The sequence below is a fragment of the Melanerpes formicivorus genome, unplaced genomic scaffold (genome assembly GCF_026170545.1).
Source record: "Melanerpes formicivorus ecotype bairdi unplaced genomic scaffold, bMelFor1.0.p_v2 SCAF_15, whole genome shotgun sequence".
Classification (NCBI taxonomy): domain Eukaryota; kingdom Metazoa; phylum Chordata; class Aves; order Piciformes; family Picidae; genus Melanerpes; species Melanerpes formicivorus.
The window spans coordinates 6,803,009-6,819,683 of NW_027142367.1; the positions used below are offsets into that span (position 1 = coordinate 6,803,009).

The 16,675-nt window shown below is 42.3% G+C and overlaps 2 protein-coding genes across 2 annotated transcripts; one reads left to right on the top strand and one right to left on the bottom strand.

Annotated features, from left to right (window-relative positions):
* Nucleotides 1-774: 774 nt before the first annotated feature.
* On the bottom strand, nt 775-5,420 carry SEC61B (SEC61 translocon subunit beta). The gene is made up of 4 exons (XM_068147525.1): nt 5,231-5,420; nt 5,040-5,137; nt 4,062-4,163; nt 775-1,116 (listed from the first exon to the last, which is right to left on the bottom strand). The coding sequence occupies exons 1-4, from the start codon at nt 5,231-5,233 to the stop codon at nt 1,029-1,031; spliced, it is 291 nt and encodes a 96-aa protein (XP_068003626.1). The 5' UTR covers nt 5,234-5,420; the 3' UTR covers nt 775-1,028.
* A 154-nt stretch (nt 5,421-5,574) lies between these two features.
* Nucleotides 5,575-8,243, top strand: ALG2 (ALG2 alpha-1,3/1,6-mannosyltransferase). The gene is made up of 2 exons (XM_068147524.1): nt 5,575-5,988; nt 7,321-8,243. Exons 1-2 carry the CDS (start codon nt 5,656-5,658, stop codon nt 8,221-8,223), a joined length of 1,236 nt encoding a protein of 411 aa, XP_068003625.1. The 5' UTR covers nt 5,575-5,655; the 3' UTR covers nt 8,224-8,243.
* Nucleotides 8,244-16,675: the final 8,432 nt, after the last annotated feature.

The following is a 16,675-nucleotide window of genomic DNA, read 5'->3' on the forward strand; positions in this document are numbered from 1 at the left end:
TGAATCCCAAGATCATATCAGCAGCAAGAAACAACTGAAATCTTAATGTACAAATAGAGAAGTACTTTTTAAAAAAGAAGGAAAAGCTGTTTGGCTGCTCAAAAGGAAAATAAAGAACAACAGCCAGAAGGAAACTTTTGTGATTATCTGAAGAGCCACTTTGCTGTATTCTCAGTCTCTTTGCATGTCCTGTTTGTTTGTGGTTGTTTGGATTTTGTTTGGGTTTTTTTAACGCAGCCACTGCTTTTCAAGTCCTCACATTCCTCCTTCCTCCCTAAGTGTCCTTGAAAGAATGTGGACCTGCAGAGGAAACACATCTCTGACAGCCATAAAATTCTTCTTTTTAAATCATGCAGGTACCAGCTCATGCTGTTCCTCAAGTTCTGCTTGGAAAAAATCCCAACAAGTATACTTATACAATTCTATCTACAATGAGCACTGAGTAAAATTTAACTTGCATTTAGGATCTAAATCCAGCTATTTTTCTGTAGACAAAAGAAGAACATGACCAGTTCAGCTAGTATACCTCAGTTTTATTTCAACTAATGTTTGCTTCTTGTGCACATTTATGTATCTGATTTTCTCTCTCACTCACAAAAAAATATTACAAATCTTCTAGCATAAACTTATATACCAATGTACAGTGTAGAAGAATCTGGCTTCAACTGTCAAATGCCATTTACTCAGAAGTATGGATATATATGAAAACAAGCACAGTGGTTTAATTGTCATATATTGAAATAGACGGGGAAAAAATAATACAGTTAAAACTGCTTCTGCTTCCATATACAATTTTTATTGCAATAGCCATATTGTAATTGTACAGATACAAACATAAGATGACCTTGTAATTGACTTTAAACCTGCCCAAATTTCTCAGCAAATTGAGAAATCCTTTTGATATTAGGCCAAAGTTGACAGGACTTCAACAGGTGATAGGAAGCTTCCTCAATCTCTGTCCAAGTACAAGCAAGATCCACCACCACATATTTGGTCCAAGATGTATGCTTTAATGTTTTCTGAGGAGTCTATGAACGAGTGTATTTACCCCAGATGTGCAGCATAAACACAGAAGCAATAAAAAGAAGACTCATGACCAAAACTGGAACAGGCCCACTAAAAATAAAGAAAAAAAAAAAAAAAAAGGCATTAAGTCTTAATTAAAAGTCTGCTTTTTGCAAAGGCCAAGTGAACTCATTGGCCCATACGAAATCGTGCAAGATAGTTCTTATTCCATTCCCATGGAAATACCTTAAAGTACACAGAAATGAGATAGCCATCTCTGTTAAGAATTGCTGCCACCCCTCTGTTTTAAGAGAGACAGTTTTACAGACCCTGCACGTTATGCAACTATAAAGCATCATGTAACACCACTCTCCCCCTCCCCAATTTATTTAAGAAGTTGTTGATGGTTCATTGTTACCCATCATTGTGAAAAACAATCTCTGGCAAATGATCATCTGCATTTACTGCTCAGACACCCATCCAAGCAGAGACATAGTCAGATACAAAAACCAACAGAGTCCTCTAGCGGCTCCTAAAATTTTGGCATAAAATTCACAGTAGCTGTTTGTTTGGGGGCTTTGGTTTGGTTTGGTTTGCCAGAGGTTTTATTTGATTTGAAAATAATGGCAGTGTCGGTAAGGGACGGGGACTCTGTTTTCTCAAGGAAATCTACACGCGATGACAAAGTTCACTCCATCGTTAAAGAAGTACCTAAAAATGTATACATTAACACATTTCTTAACTTTCCCCCCCCCCCTTTCACTTTCATACAGTGTTTAGAATTTGCAGAGTGATGTTCTTCAAAGCCAGTTCAATCTTAGTGTGCCAGCTGAGAGAGTAAAATCACTTGTTTCACACTGTTCTGAGACACAACAATTATACCCACTATGACACAGACACTCAACACTGCTTCATACCACTCACTTCATACAATCTCATTTCTCGCTTTCAACCTGCTTTTGGGGAGAAACACTATGAACTCCATTATTCAGTAAAGATTATCCTCCAGCTTACCATTTATAAGCAGGTGAATATGAATACAACACAAAAAAGAAACTGAAAACAGATTGAAACCATTTACTAACATTTTTCTATGAGATCATGGTCCACGTACTTCAAATGTTCGAAACTATAATCTTACATTAAACTTTAAAATTCAATTATTAGCTATCATACTTAAGACTTCGTTGGGTATGGAGACCCCTGAATGCAGACGTAAAGCTGTTGGCAAACAAACCAATGACAAAAGGCACAAAATTTAAGAAGTCCACATACAGAGTGACTACTAACCAACAAAACATACTTCTCAATCTCCAGTGTTTTACACATATTTGATGTTCTACATAACATAAATTGCAATGATATCAAGTGCACAAAGCCCTTACACCACATCTGAATTGCTATTTAATACATTCGAGCCTTTATTAGTACTAAAACTCAGGTTACTCTCTATAAACTACTCTCTGAGGAAGGCACACAGGAAGAGAGGCAACAGTAACCAGAACAGAGCAACATGGAAATAAAAAGGAGGTGTGTTTGGTGTATTTTTCAAACACACAGGTGATATTGATTCCCCTACAGAACAATCAGCTTTCCAATAGTGACACATGCATCTCATTTCTTCCCATCCCAAGGGAAGTTCTCCTCCACACACGTGACTCTTCTCAGCCCACCGTACAGCTTAAATAAATAAATTTTAAAAATTATTTGGGCACCTCTAAATATTTGGTACTGGGCCTTCTCAGAATGCCTTCCATAAGGCTGCCTATCATACCACAAGCCCAATTTGATTCTCTAACATACCTGCATGAGAAAAACACCACCCGCAGCTATGTAAGAAAGAAAGCCTAAGGCAAGATACAGGTAGAAAGTGCCACCGAAAGAGCAACAAGCTTGGGTTTAGTCATCTTCTTAAAGAATACTAATGCTCAATCTGAGTTTTAAAGAGGAAAACATTGTATCACACTCACAACCAGACCCCCCACAGCTTGCTTTTTCTAACACTGTTTTTGAAGACAGGTCTTTTGTAGCCTTCTGTACTACAGTTTGCTCTATAAGTTTGCTTTTTAAAGTGTCAACTGCATATGAAAATGATAACACGTTAAGACAATTTCAGCAGAAGATTACTCATGGAACAATCACTAACTAGACTATCACTAGTCCTTTCCCAAATATTGTGAGTGCAGCCAGCAGCTGCCCTCTTAAAGGGCTCCAAAACAAAATACTGATGGATTCTAGGAAACACCCGAGTGTTTTGAGCCGTTTAGAAACACTAAGAACAAGAGGCCACAAAGCAGAATACTACAAGAAGCACAAAGTCCCTCTCAGGGTATGACTTAGTGAGTACCCATCAGCTGAAATATGCCTTCCCCCTTTGTTACCCAAATATTAGGCTGCATAGCCTGTTTGAGAAACTGATGTGGATGATTCTATCAGGTCAAAAAGTAAAAACTTTGCCTCTCTTTACAGCTTATGGGACACTACCACCAGCTATTTGACTATAATCTTGGAACATTCACCTTGTTGAAACAAAGATACATAAAAGGTACGGAGATGCTATTTGCTTTGCAAACTTAGCTAAATGATTTCATCTTCGGCATTTTAGTTCTGCAAGCACGTGGCATACCAGCTGTGTTATGTTTTCAAGGGGGAGGCACAGGATCACAACATATCCATTGATAAAGGAAAAAAAGCAATTATTTAATTAAAAGATAATAAAAACATGCACAGATGCCTAAATTCGCTGTGGCAAGTAATCTCGACACACTTCAAAGGCATTGATTTCAGACTTCAAAGATAACTTAAGCTAAGTTTAGTCAACTACATAATAGAACTTCTAGAACCTTTTCTAAGCCACTGTAACTTTAAAAACTACCTCTCTAGGTTTACAGATTCTTCAAAATTTCTCATCCCAAATATATCTAGTCAGCCATCAATTCATCAAGTTTTCCAATGCATACCAGAACACTGATCTCTCACTCCAAAGACTGAAAGATTATGGAAGCAAGTGAATCATATAAATCCCATGGTGGTCACTACCTGTACATCCAACTTACACTTTCAGCCCTGGAGAGTCCTCAGTGTAGAATCGCCACATCCCACCAGTACCTGTGGAAGTGGCACGGCCTGCACTTCTCGTCCCACAGCTGGCATTCTTCCTTTAGGGAATAACAGATTGAAACAAAGACCAAAATATGTTATCACTTTGGTCAACTTCTAACACTAAGCACCCCAAGTGACTCTACTGAAGCAAGACACTTGCATCAGCCTGATAATGGCTGGCACACTACCACCTAGGGCTACGGATAGCTACACAGAGGAACTATGAGTTGGAGACATAGGAGCCCTGCCTACACGCTCAACCTATTAGCACTGTTCCTCTGCACCCTCATGCTGGGGCTACCCAGACACCAAGCACAATTGTAGAATCATGTAATTGTTTTGGCTGGAAGAGACCTTTAAGATCAAGTCCAACCATTAACCCAACACATCCTTGTCCACCACTAATCCATGTTACCAAATTCCACACCTTGTCTTTTAAAATACCTCTAGGGATGGTGACTCCAGTGCTTCCCTGAGCAGTTCTTTCAATGATTTTTTGCTCCTAATATCCAACCTAAAGCCCCTGGCATACTGGTGCAGTTTGAGACCATTTCCTCATCCCTGGCTTGTTACTTGGGAGAAGAGACTGAACCTTAGTGATACTGTGGTACTGTGTGACACTGTGACCCCCACCCCACTACAGCCCCCCTTCCAGTAGTTGTAGATCTCCCTTTACTTAAAGTCCCCTTAACTCCTCCTCCTATGACTTGTTCTCCAGGCCTTTCACCAGCTCCTTTCTGGGTATGTTCCAGCACCTCAATGTCCGAAACATGCAATCTGGGAATGTGTAAATTCAGTATTTGAGACGTGGCCTCACCAGTGCCTAGTACAGGGGGCCGATCGCTGCCCTAGGCACCATCATTGCTATACAAAACCAGAAAAGACATGAAGGAAAGGGTTGCCCCGACTACGAAGCCACCGCGGGCACCTACCGCTGTCGGACTGTGGATCCCGCGGCGCGGGGAGCCACGGCCTTGCTGGGGGAGCGCCCGGAGGAGCCGACGCTGGTGGCGCTGGGGTTGGGCCCGGGCTAGGGAAAGAAAAAAGACGGGGTGAGAGGCGGCGGACTCAGCCAAAGAAGAGGGATCACCCCGGCGAACCCCTGCCCCAGACAGAACCTCACCATGACGGCAGCACTAACTCAGGAATCGCCACAGCCTCACGTATGGTCCCACAGAGCCTTCCACGTCCCTGCTCTCAGAAGGCCCCGCCCCCGCGCCGCGCCTCCCGGGGTCCTGCGGCTGCCCGCGACGGTGCCTGAGCAGCATGGGTCTCCTTTCCCTCCTCCTGTCCCTCAGCGCCGCTTCCCGAGCGAGCCCTCTCCGTGCGACGCCTCAGGCATGCCCGCTCCCTCGGCAGCTGCCGGGCTGGGCTGGGAGAGCAGGGCACACGCGAGAGGAGGCGCCGGGCAGTGCCCGGCCACCCGGTGGGAGGGCGAAAGGGAAGGCCCGGGGGGGAGGCTGACGTGTCCTGCCGTGGCCGTCGGGCTGCGTGTGCGCACTGCTGACCGGTACGTGGCGGGTGCACGGTAGCCCAGCCGGAGCCGCCATGGAGGCGGAGAAGGAGGTGGTCGGAGAGGGCCCGTCCGTGCTGTTCCTTCACCCGGACCTGGGGCTGGGCGGGGCGGAGCGGCTGGTGGTGGACGCGGCGCTGGCGCTGCAGGCGCGGGGCTGCCGGGTGCAGATCTGGACAGCGCACTACGACACGGCGCGGTGCTTCGCGGAGACGCGAGGGCTGACGGTGCAGCAGGCCGGCGGGTGGCTGCCGCGCAGCCTGTGGGGCCGCGGGCACGCCCTCTGCGCCGCCCTGCGCATGGTCTTCGTCGCCCTGTACATCCTGCTGCTCAGCGGCCAGCAGGTCGATGCCTTCGTCTGCGACCAGGTGCGGGGCTGGACTGGGCTGGGCGAGGGACAAATGAAGGGAGAGGAAGGCACTGCCTCGCGCTCCCTTGCCAGCTATGCCCTGGTGGTGGGACTTGGCAGGAGTGTTGGAAGAACAGAGCTAAAATCTTAAGGCTGAAGAGGCTTGTAATGACCTAGTCTGAATCCAGCATAACATGAATGGAAGGCATTTATGACTAAAGGACTGCATGACCTCGAAAGTTCAGATAACCAGGAACAAAACACAGTAATTAAGAGCAGTATCTAAATAAGGTTCTGTCAACTTTTAAGTTGAGGTGAATACTCACCCCTGGAGGTGTTGTAAAGACACATAAACGTGGTGTTAAGGGACATGGTTTAGCACCAGGGTTAGCAGTTAGATAATGGTTGGACTTAGTGGTTTTAAAAGCCTGATCCAACTAAAATAATTCTGTGATAATGCCTCATTATGGCTTCTGGACACAAACCAGAGACAGATGTGGACAGAGATCAAACCATTGAGATGTTCTCTACATAACCTGTGATGATTTTAATATTAAAAAATGCAGTTGGAGAAGGAAAATGTATATTCAAAGGTAGGACCATCTTAGTATAATGCAGTAGTTCTTGATAGAGCATACATGCAAAGATGTATGTGAAGTAAAATCATACAATAAATGATATATAATTTATTATTTGCTGTGTTTGAACTAACAGTGGGCTAATTGTTGTGGAACTACTACCTAGCACCCTTTTCTGTGCAGATCTGGAATAACTAAAATACCTTCACTCTGTGTTAGTATTGACTGTTGCATACTGCGTAAGCAACCCAGCTTTTTGAATAACAGGAGGAGATGCATGGGCAAGCTTTAAAGCTTGGAAGATTTAAACTAGATAGAAGGAAAAAAGTTTTTTTACCATGAGAATGATGAGCCAGTGGCACAGGTTGCCTAGGGAAATGACAGAAGCCCCATCCCAGGAAACATTCAAGGTCAAGTTGGGTGGTGCTCCAAGCAGCCTGATCTAGTTGAAGGTGTCCCTGCTCACTGAAGGGGAGTTGGATTAGATGCCCTTTAAATATCCAACTCAAAACATTCTGTGATTCTGTGGAAAATGAGGAGCAGATCTTGATTGCCTTAGAGGCTGAGATGAGGGAGAAAATCTAGAGCTGCAACAAGAGGCCCTGGACTAGGGAGTTCAAGTTGATGCACTTGTGGAGCAGAGAGGGAGAAGACATTTGGCTTGCAAAAGACTGGGTCTCAGGGTATGGCTTTATAGTCAAATGTATGTGCCAGTGGCTCCAACACAAATAACGATTATCTGCCTTTTGTCTTGCCTCTCCTGATTATACTAGGTGTCTGCTTGCATTCCTGTACTTAGACTGGCCAGGACTCGTAAAAAAGTTTTGTTTTACTGTCACTTTCCTGATCAGCTTCTGACCAAGAGAGAATCTCTCCTGAAGCGCATCTACAGACTGCCCCTTGACTGGCTGGAAGAGTACACGACTGGCATGGCAGACTGTATTGTTGTGAACAGCAAGTTCACCGCTGGTGTGTTCAAGGACACATTTAAGTCCTTGTCTCACATAAACCCAGATGTCCTCTACCCATCACTCAACATCAGTAGCTTTGAAACAATATCTCCTGCAGATGTAGCTGACCTGATACCAAAAAAGAAGAAGTTCTTGTTTCTTTCCATTAATCGGTACGAGAGAAAAAAGAATCTGGCATTGGCTCTGGAAGCTTTGCATGAGCTTCGAGGAAGACTTGATTCACATGAGTGGAGTGAGGTTCACCTAGTTATGGCAGGTGGTTATGATAAACGAGTTCTGGAAAATGTGGAGCACTATGAAGAGCTGAGAAGACTTGCAGCCAAGCTTGGGGTTAATGACCACGTCACTTTTCTGAGGTCATTCTCAGATGAACAGAAAGTCTCTCTTTTTAGTAACTCTGTATGTGTGCTTTATACACCGAGCAATGAACATTTTGGTATTGTTCCTCTGGAGGCAATGTATATGAGGTGTCCTGTTATAGCAGTTAATTCAGGTGGTCCTTTAGAATCAATCTTGCATAATGTTACAGGATTTTTGTGCGATCCTGTGCCAACACAATTCTCAGAGGCCATGGAAAAGATTGTGAGAGATCCTCTCTTAAAGGACACAATGGGAGCAGCTGGGAGAGCCAGAGTTACGGAAAAATTTTCCTCAGAAGCATTCACAGAACAGCTGTACCAATACATATGCAGATTAACACAATAAAGTTATATTCTTGTACTGTATTTCACATCTTTTTATCTCTCATTTGTACTGGAGACCAGTAGTCATTGTGACTGTGATGAAGAACCTGGATCATCTGAATTTCCTTATTGCACTGTTTGTGCTGTCTTATGTCACTCGATACAAGGAGTGAGCAAACCCTCCTGCTGTGTCATCAGAAGGGTAAAATGTTCATGTGGTAGGCCAGTCCATCACTGTAGGAGCTCTTTTTTTTCATACCTGTTGTGCCTTGGAAAAATATGTCGTGAAATGGCAGCAACTTACTAGGAAATTACCACATGTTTAATACTGTATGGTATGACATGGCTGATTCTGTTTACAGGGTGAGAGTTTTCTTTAAATCAAATTGCAAATGCCTTGTGCAATCTGCTGTCAGAAAACAATATTATTGGACTAATGTAATTATATAAATTACCATTAGCCTACAAGAAAATGAAAGTTTTACATTCATATCCCACCAGTGTGATGTGAAGGATGACGCAACAAGAAAATGGCTGCGAGCTAGAATTCATCTCCTATCCTCTCCTTCCTATATTTGCATGCCCTTCATGCAGTTACATATGTAAAAAGAAGACAAAAATGTTATTTAAAGATAGTTGGAAAAGTAAGGACAAAGTACATACAGGCATAGTAGGTGTGAACAAAGGAGAGAGAGAGGTGTGATTAGGCTTCATAGTATCTCGCCAATACTGTGAGGTGATACTTCTAATACCTATGCTAAGTAAGATAAGCCACAAATAAATAATTTCTTAGGCTTAATTTAATAAACTCTGTCTCAGATTCTGAAAAGAAATTGTTGAACCAACAATTTCAGGATTAAACCAGCCTGCTAATGCTGGCTCTCCCCACCCTCTCCCCACCCTCTCCCCACCCTCTTCATTACTCTTTTTTTACGATTTTAACACACTATGAAAATTTACGGGTTTTACTTTTACAATGGAGTCTATAAAAAAACTCATGCTACATTATCATATTGCTAAACTTTGTTCTTTTTTTTATTATGGCTTTATTCTCATGGATGAAATGGCTGTTCTTAAATTTTGAATTGTAATTTATTACACAGTTAATACTACAGGGGTATTTTTAATGAAACAATAACTGTAGAACACTGGGTGGGGGGAAACAGTATTATGAAAGGGGTATATTCAATAGCATGAATGTTAACACCAGTAGGAGACAAGGAAGTAGACATTTTAATTATAGTTACCTTTATCTGCTTTTATGGTGAAAGTAGAACACATGACCCAAAAAGAAATAAATCAGAAGTTAGTCACTCTTGATTTATGGATGTGCAGTTCTGTAGTGTCAGTTATTTTATGCCTAGGATTAACTGAGTTGGTTTCAGATTTTTGCACTGTTAGTCATACGGGGAAACCAACAAGTCTGACCTCAGGAACTCTTTGAGACAAATCTATTAACATTATGCTGGCTTTATGACTCCAATTTCTGTACATTCAAAGAGAAGAAAACTATAATGACTGAGAAAATGAAAACAGAAATCATTTGGAGTTGCTTTACATGGAGAAAGAGAGTATGGAATATATAAAAGAGACTGGTCAGAGTGTAGCATGTGCCCTGTGAGAAGAGGCTGAGGCAAAGAGTCTTATTAACAGCAGCCTTCAGTTCTTGTAAGGAGTTACTGGAAAGAAGCAGCAAAGCTCTTCATTCTAGTGTCTAGTAGGGTGACAAGAGACAAGGGGATATAATCAAATAAAGGAAGGTTCCAATTGGAAAGGAAAAAAAATTGGTCATTGTGAGAACAGACAAGCCATGAAACCAGCTGCCCAGATAGGTGGCACGGTCTCCATCTTAGGAGGTTTTCATGACCTGACTCAATAAAGTCCTGAGCACCCTGGTTGGATCTCATGGCTGATGCTGCTTTGAGCAGGAGGTTAGCTCTGGTGAGTATGAGTGGAGTACCTCAGAAGTCGCTATTGGGTCCAATAGCATTCAACATCTTAGTGAACAGCCTGGATGATGATAGTGAAAGCACCAACACATGTTGGTGCTTTCATGTTGGTTTACATGTGACACCAGGCTGGGAGGAAAGATACGTTGACTGGAAAGTAGAGCCAACATACAGCCTGAGAGATGTAAAGAAGAATGTAAAGGCCACACTTGGGACAGAAAAATCCCAAGCAGTAGTTTGACTGGTTTGGGAGGAACTGTCTGGTGACTAAAAAACTAAGTAACTGTGCACTATCCACAACTGTTGAGCAATCAGCTAATTCCATTTATCTGTGAGGGCTATATTCTGGCACAATAAGAACTCTTGAGTGGTATGAAATTGTGATGTGATAGTGATACTAACAGGACTGTTCACTTCTGCTCAAAGGATAGGAACAGCATGTGAAGAAAGCCACTGGAGGGACCCACTGGATGTCACTGTATGAATGGGATTTATTTGCTTTTGCTTCACAGGCTTCACTCTGTTCCTGGGACATAGTGTATTCATTGTCACACTTCTGTTAAACTTGTGCTTGTGCAGATATCTAGCAGCAGGGAAAAGAAACACTAAACAGGAAAAGACAACATTTTTTTCTGGTTCCATTGATTGTGCTGCTTTCTCTTCTGCATGATGACACTGGTTTAACTTTAGCACTAGACTGCAGGTTCTATAGACTCACTGCAGGGTAAAAACAACATGTAAAGTCTTTGTCCTCACAGCGGAGTTACAGTGTGGGTATTCATTTTCCTTGTGCTAAAATAACACTAAAAGCCAAAACCAGACTTTAAAAGGGGTCAGGTAAATAGGTCAATGTAAAAAGTGATGGTCCAAATAGAGGCCCTGCTTAGAAAGTCCATCAATATCTGGTGATCAGGAGCTGGAAATTACATTAGGTAACACACAAATTATATTAGACATAAGCATCTACTTTCAGGCACTGTTGAAAACACAATAGAGACCCAATCCGATCTTTGATCCATACTTAGACCTCTTCTGTTCTTAGGCAGAAACTCTAAGTATCCCTAATCATGAAAAAATACATCAAAAAGGCACCTGTAGAGCACACACAGTGCTTAAAGGACTTGAAAATAACCAATTGCTTTACTGAAATTTTTCCTGTCCCAGGAAACAGAATTACAGAAAACATCTGGTTGGAAGAGGCCTCAGAGATCATCCAGTCCAACTGTCTCTGCATTGTCATAAACAGCAATACACTGAGAGAACTGGGCTGAGAGAAGATGTCTAATTCATCCAGTGTCTGCTTTAATATTTCTTAAAAGAGAGGACATTTTGTCATCTATTCCAGCAACATCTAATATTCTGCATAGAAGCATTCTTCTAACACTTCAGTGTGAATTTTAGGTAAGAATTTGGTGCTTTAAAATAAGCTACTAGCCTGTGATTTTCTGTGAATAAAGTGATTATTACAAAACATCATCTATGAATTTCTGATCTCTGCATGAACTTTCATGATAGGTGACAGGGTAAAATTCCCTGGTTTGGGTTCCTGCTGTACTTCATAAATAATCTGGGGTGCTCAAGTCTCAAAATACTTTGCATACATACAAACCCAGTGTGGAGATCTGAGCTTTTGAGGGAGGAAGGCCCAGTCCAGGCTGTCCCCCCAAGGGTGGTAAAAATATTCACACAAATTTGCTTTCTGTCAGTTGCTAGAACTTGGAGGTTTTGGGGTTATTAGTGAAACTACATTGCTGGAGGCTGAAGCAGATATTAATTAGAATTATATTTAAGATGCTTGCCATGAGCAAGGACACTTGCCTTAGTTTTACATGGTAGTCTAGCCCTGCAGCTCTAACAAACTTCTGTATTGACAAGGGAAAATGACTTGGATTATATATCCATTTCACTAAAGTCTGGCAAAGCAAACTCTGACTGGTGCAGGTGAACAGGTCCTCTAAAACACAATCTGAAAACATACCTACTGTAGTCATCTCAAAGCACCTCAACAAGGAGGCTAGAGGCAGATTTTAAAAAAATCAATAGACAACAGTCTAGAAGGATTAAGGAACACACATCCATCTGAGAGGAATGAATAAGCATTAACATTCCTTCCCTTAAGGTGCAAAGAAACTGGTGTCTACATTTGTAGAAGATTCCTTGATTTTCATTTGATTCCAACCATGAATATTGCCCCCAAAAGTAACTTAAAGCAAAATTCTGTAATTCAGCAAAAGATGCTGTTTTGCATGCTCCAGATCTTGCTGTTGCCAAGAAATTATTAATTATTCTGCAAATCCTTATAAAAGGTCAAGAGAAAGTGAATCCTGAGACCACTGTAAATAGAAGAGCATCACATTCTAAAAGGAAAGAACCATTTTTAGAAAGTAGATCCACTAAGCACAAAGCAATCACAAAGTAAATGCCTAATAAGAAAGATTATAAGGAGATGAAAAGGCCCTAAATAAAACATTCTGTGCCAGGATGTCCTTCAAACTGAGACTCAGGAGAAACTAAGACTTCCAGAGATGATCATAACAAAGGCAAGATTTTCAACAAGATATGTGCTTCTCCCCAGGGTAGGTGGCTTCCACCTTGAACCAATCTCCTAAAAAGCATTTTGCCCACCAGATGTAAAATAGGCCCTAAGCATATTAATTTCTTAAGGAACTAACTTGGAGTAGCAGCAGTGGGTACAGATATTTATGAAACTGCACTCAATTTTCTTCACAGGAACTGGAATTTACATACCTCTCTACATATATTTGATCTATTTGAACATGCTGGAGGCAGGCTCAGCCTCTTCACCTAAATTCCAAGTAGATAAATGTATTTAGTAGACAATCTTCTTATAAACTCATCTGAATACAGTAATATCCTTCGTTTCTTTGTCTAGAATCTGACATAACATCACTTCAGGTTGCCAACCATGAAATATTTTATACTTGCAAGCAACACTGTATGTGTTTTCTGCTTGCCACTTAAGCGTGCTTCAGAAGAGAGGAAGAAACACACTAAAACTGAGCCGTATCATCCTGCATACAGCCACACCTCAAGACCTGAGTCACAATGTGATGAGTAGTGGATATATTGGCATCGATACCTTGTGTTTCATATCCCTCTTTCTCTCCTGCCCTCATGTGATACACTTACTTTTGCTTTTATCAGTTTCATTTCCTCAATCTCTTTAGCTCTTTATTATTATAAGAGGCGCCTTCTTATTACAAAACACTCAAGAAGATGTTCTCCTTGTCTCTGACAGTTTCCCCCTACAATGGCCCGCATGGTCACCATGTGCAAGAAGAAAGGAGCCGAAATGGATGCTTGTTATGATTAATGCTTCATGTAATTAAATGTGGCACTGAGATGCTGTTCTCCTATGAGCATGTGAAAAGCATATAGAAAAGTGAAAGAATGTAAATCTACAACAGAGTGGGATCTGTGATACTTCTTCCAATAACCATGGTATGAATGTGAAAAAACAGTTCCCTGGTGCCAGTAGACAGTCATTGCAAGACTGCAGCTGCTTGGATGGAAACTCCTCTGGATAATAACCAGATGATAAACAGGCAGGAGGATTAGCTCCTTTCACAACTTAATCTCCTCTCTCTTGCCTGCAGGATTCATCTAGTTTTCACATTCCTTCCTTGGAACTCTTTTATATCAGATTCTCTTGCCCAGGCAAAGAGCAGGGTCATTTACAATGGCAACAGAAAGTTGATTAGAAGAAATAACAGAGGCTGCAGTTTCAGTCTGTTAAAAACAAAAAAAAAAAAAAAAAAAAAAAAATTAAGAGCATTAAATAGACAAAATTCAGGCAGGATCTGAGTCTGATAGTGGCTTTCAAGATAAGTGTTTCCTTTTCATGGGACTCTACATGTTTCCTCCACCATAGTGATTCTTGGTTCAAAGTTCACCCTGAACTATCCTGTTAAGAATTAATGCACTAAAGGCCAAGCAGTGGATTCCTAAGGTATGTGCAAAATATCATGTTACACCATGCTCATTCCAGACCCTTGCATGCAAGCTGAGCAAAGTAACTAAGTTCAGGTTTGAAACTCTCACCTCCCTGAAATATTCAAAGTGCCCATTAGACTGTGCTTGGTGGACAGCGACAGGAAGGATAAAAATACTTTTTTTTTTCCCCTTGGCAGTGTTGTTCCCTCAGTAACAGACTCCCTTTGCTAATTGTGAAGAATATTCCAACCCCTACAGAGGGAAAGAGCAGGAGAAATGGATGGAGGTGGGCCTACAGCCAGTAAGATATCCGTAGACTTTCAGATGACATCTCATTTGAGCTGATGAAAATCACTTTCACATGAGTTGTGACATAACCGTGGCAGGAACTGACAAGTGTCAAAATCTTGCTGAACAAATAAGATTTCAAGTCCTATCTCTCTGTACCAAAGAAGAGCCAGCAAATGCAACACATTTATGCTACTTTTTCCCAAGGCACTAACTCCTCTTGAAGCTTCATTGCACACTGTAAGCATGTCCAACTCACGCTTTTACTTACAATAGCTGCTGGTATTTATTGAACTGAACTTTTCATGGCTTTCCCACCAGGACACCTTTCTAAATTTCACTCTTCTATGGCAAATAAAGAGTTACTGGATGCTCTGCCATCAGGACTGGGGTTTCAGTGCAGATCCTTGAACCCAAGAAGCAACACCTTGTGTAAAAATCAAGGAACAATTTGTTTGGTTTTGGTTTTTGATTTGGTTTTTTTTTTAACAGGGCAGAACATCTCTCATTCCCTTTTTCCAATGCTGTCATCACACACCGGTGTCTTGATGGAAAAAAAAACCCAAGTGTGGGCCTGGGCAAAAAGGACAGATACTAGCAAGAAGCAGATAGATTTAGGTAGCACTAGATCATGGTATCCAGATGCAAAAAGGTGGAAATTTCCAGCAGCTTCTTCCTCCATGCACCCTCCTTTAGCAGGGGGGTTGGACTAGATGATCTCTTGAGGTCCCTTCCAGCCCCTGACATTCTGTGATTCAGTGATTCTATACACTGGGGGATATTCTGACCACTCACAACTGATCAGATCCTAGGGCCTATTTTTTTTTCAGTTCAGCGTCTACAGGATTCTGCTGCAGAGACAAACCACACCACAGGATGGCAAGCACACAACGGGGTGGCTTCCTCCTCATAGCCATGCTTTTTGCCTGCAACTGCAGCCATGGACAGTGTCTCCTGAGAGCTTTTATCCCCCAGAGTCAGATCAGATGCTATGACATGCGCTAGGTCAGCAAACTTAATATGGCTGAAGGTGTGGAGAAGACAGTATCAGAAAAGTGAAGCACCATGACCTGGAAGGGCTTCAGATACTATTTCTCAGGAAGTAACAAGTGTTACTCAAGTGTCCATGTTGCACCTTTTCCTCTGTCCATCCCCTGATCCTCTTTTGGAGCTGAAAGTTGTCTTCTGTTCAGCCACCCTTTTCCAAGAAGGGTTTCTCCACAAGTCTATCCATGCTCTGACAGCAATCACAAACCAGGCAAAGCCTTCCTTAAGACGTTATCAGACTTAACAAAGAGTGAAGCATTTCAGGATAATGGAATGAGATTGGCTGAACCTGTCCACTTGCTCTGTCAGAGCAGGCTCAGGAGACATGCACAAAGAGCAGACTGGACAGAAAGTTCAGAAACTCTGCTAGTGAACTTCTCTTTTCTACTGCATGGATTTCCTGGAACTCTCACTTGCTTCCTTCAAGATGTGTGACCCCTTGGGATTGCATATATGGGTGAACCATACCCACAGCAGACTTTGCTGCTAAGTTCCAGGCTTGGGGATGAGGAAGATACCCACACTCACCATGGCAGAATAACTTGCTCTTCCTTTTCTGGATATATATTACATCATAAAGCTGAAGTAAATGAGTTCTGAATCAGTAAGGGCTGGTGGCAAAGGAAGGAAACACTTGAGAGACCAGATAAAGTACTCCACAGCTCCATAAATCACATATTAATGCTTTTTCACACACTGGTGTGATCTGCACATGTGCAGCACCCTGCCTTCATATCTGGTGAAAGAATTTCCCAAGACTTTGCAGAAAGAGACTGCACAAGGGATTGCACATGTGAGGCTGTGGTAAGGCGTGTTAGCATTTATCTTGTCCTTGCAGTCAACAAGCTGAATAGAAGCCTTAGGTTCTTGCAGCAGTTAGTTCCTGCAGGAAGACATCATGGGTGCTGCAAAATGATCATATCACTGTCTCTAAGTCACCTCATATCCCCTTTCTGTCTGCTGATGCTCTCCTGCATTGTCGATCAGCATCCTTTCCTGGTAGACAACCTGTGAAGAGCACATCCAACTTCAGGGCATGTTGGCACCACCACAGCTTGCACATGATGTAGGCCAGTAGGGAATGCTAGTATACTAGCTGAGTCTGTATTGCATAAGGAGGAGAGATGACAGAGGATTGCTCTTGAAGCTTCGGTACATTACCAGCTACTCGGCAGTACAGGCAGGGCCTAGGACCATAAAGGCCCTGAGATGGGGGCAGCACAGGCTCACACCACT

Coding starts and splice junctions, on each gene's coding strand:
- SEC61B (XM_068147525.1), bottom strand. Junction 4,164..5,039: donor GGATCCACAGTCCGACAGCG/GTAGGTGCCCGC, acceptor TATTCCCTAAAG/GAAGAATGCCAGCTGTGGGA. Junction 1,117..4,061: donor GACTCTCCAGGGCTGAAAGT/GTAAGTTGGATG, acceptor CTTTATTTTTAG/TGGGCCTGTTCCAGTTTTGG.
- ALG2 (XM_068147524.1), top strand. CDS start 5,656: ATGGAGGCGGAGAAGGAGGTGGTCGGAGAGGGCCCGTCCGTGCTGTTC. Junction 5,989..7,320: donor ATGCCTTCGTCTGCGACCAG/GTGCGGGGCTGG, acceptor TGATTATACTAG/GTGTCTGCTTGCATTCCTGT.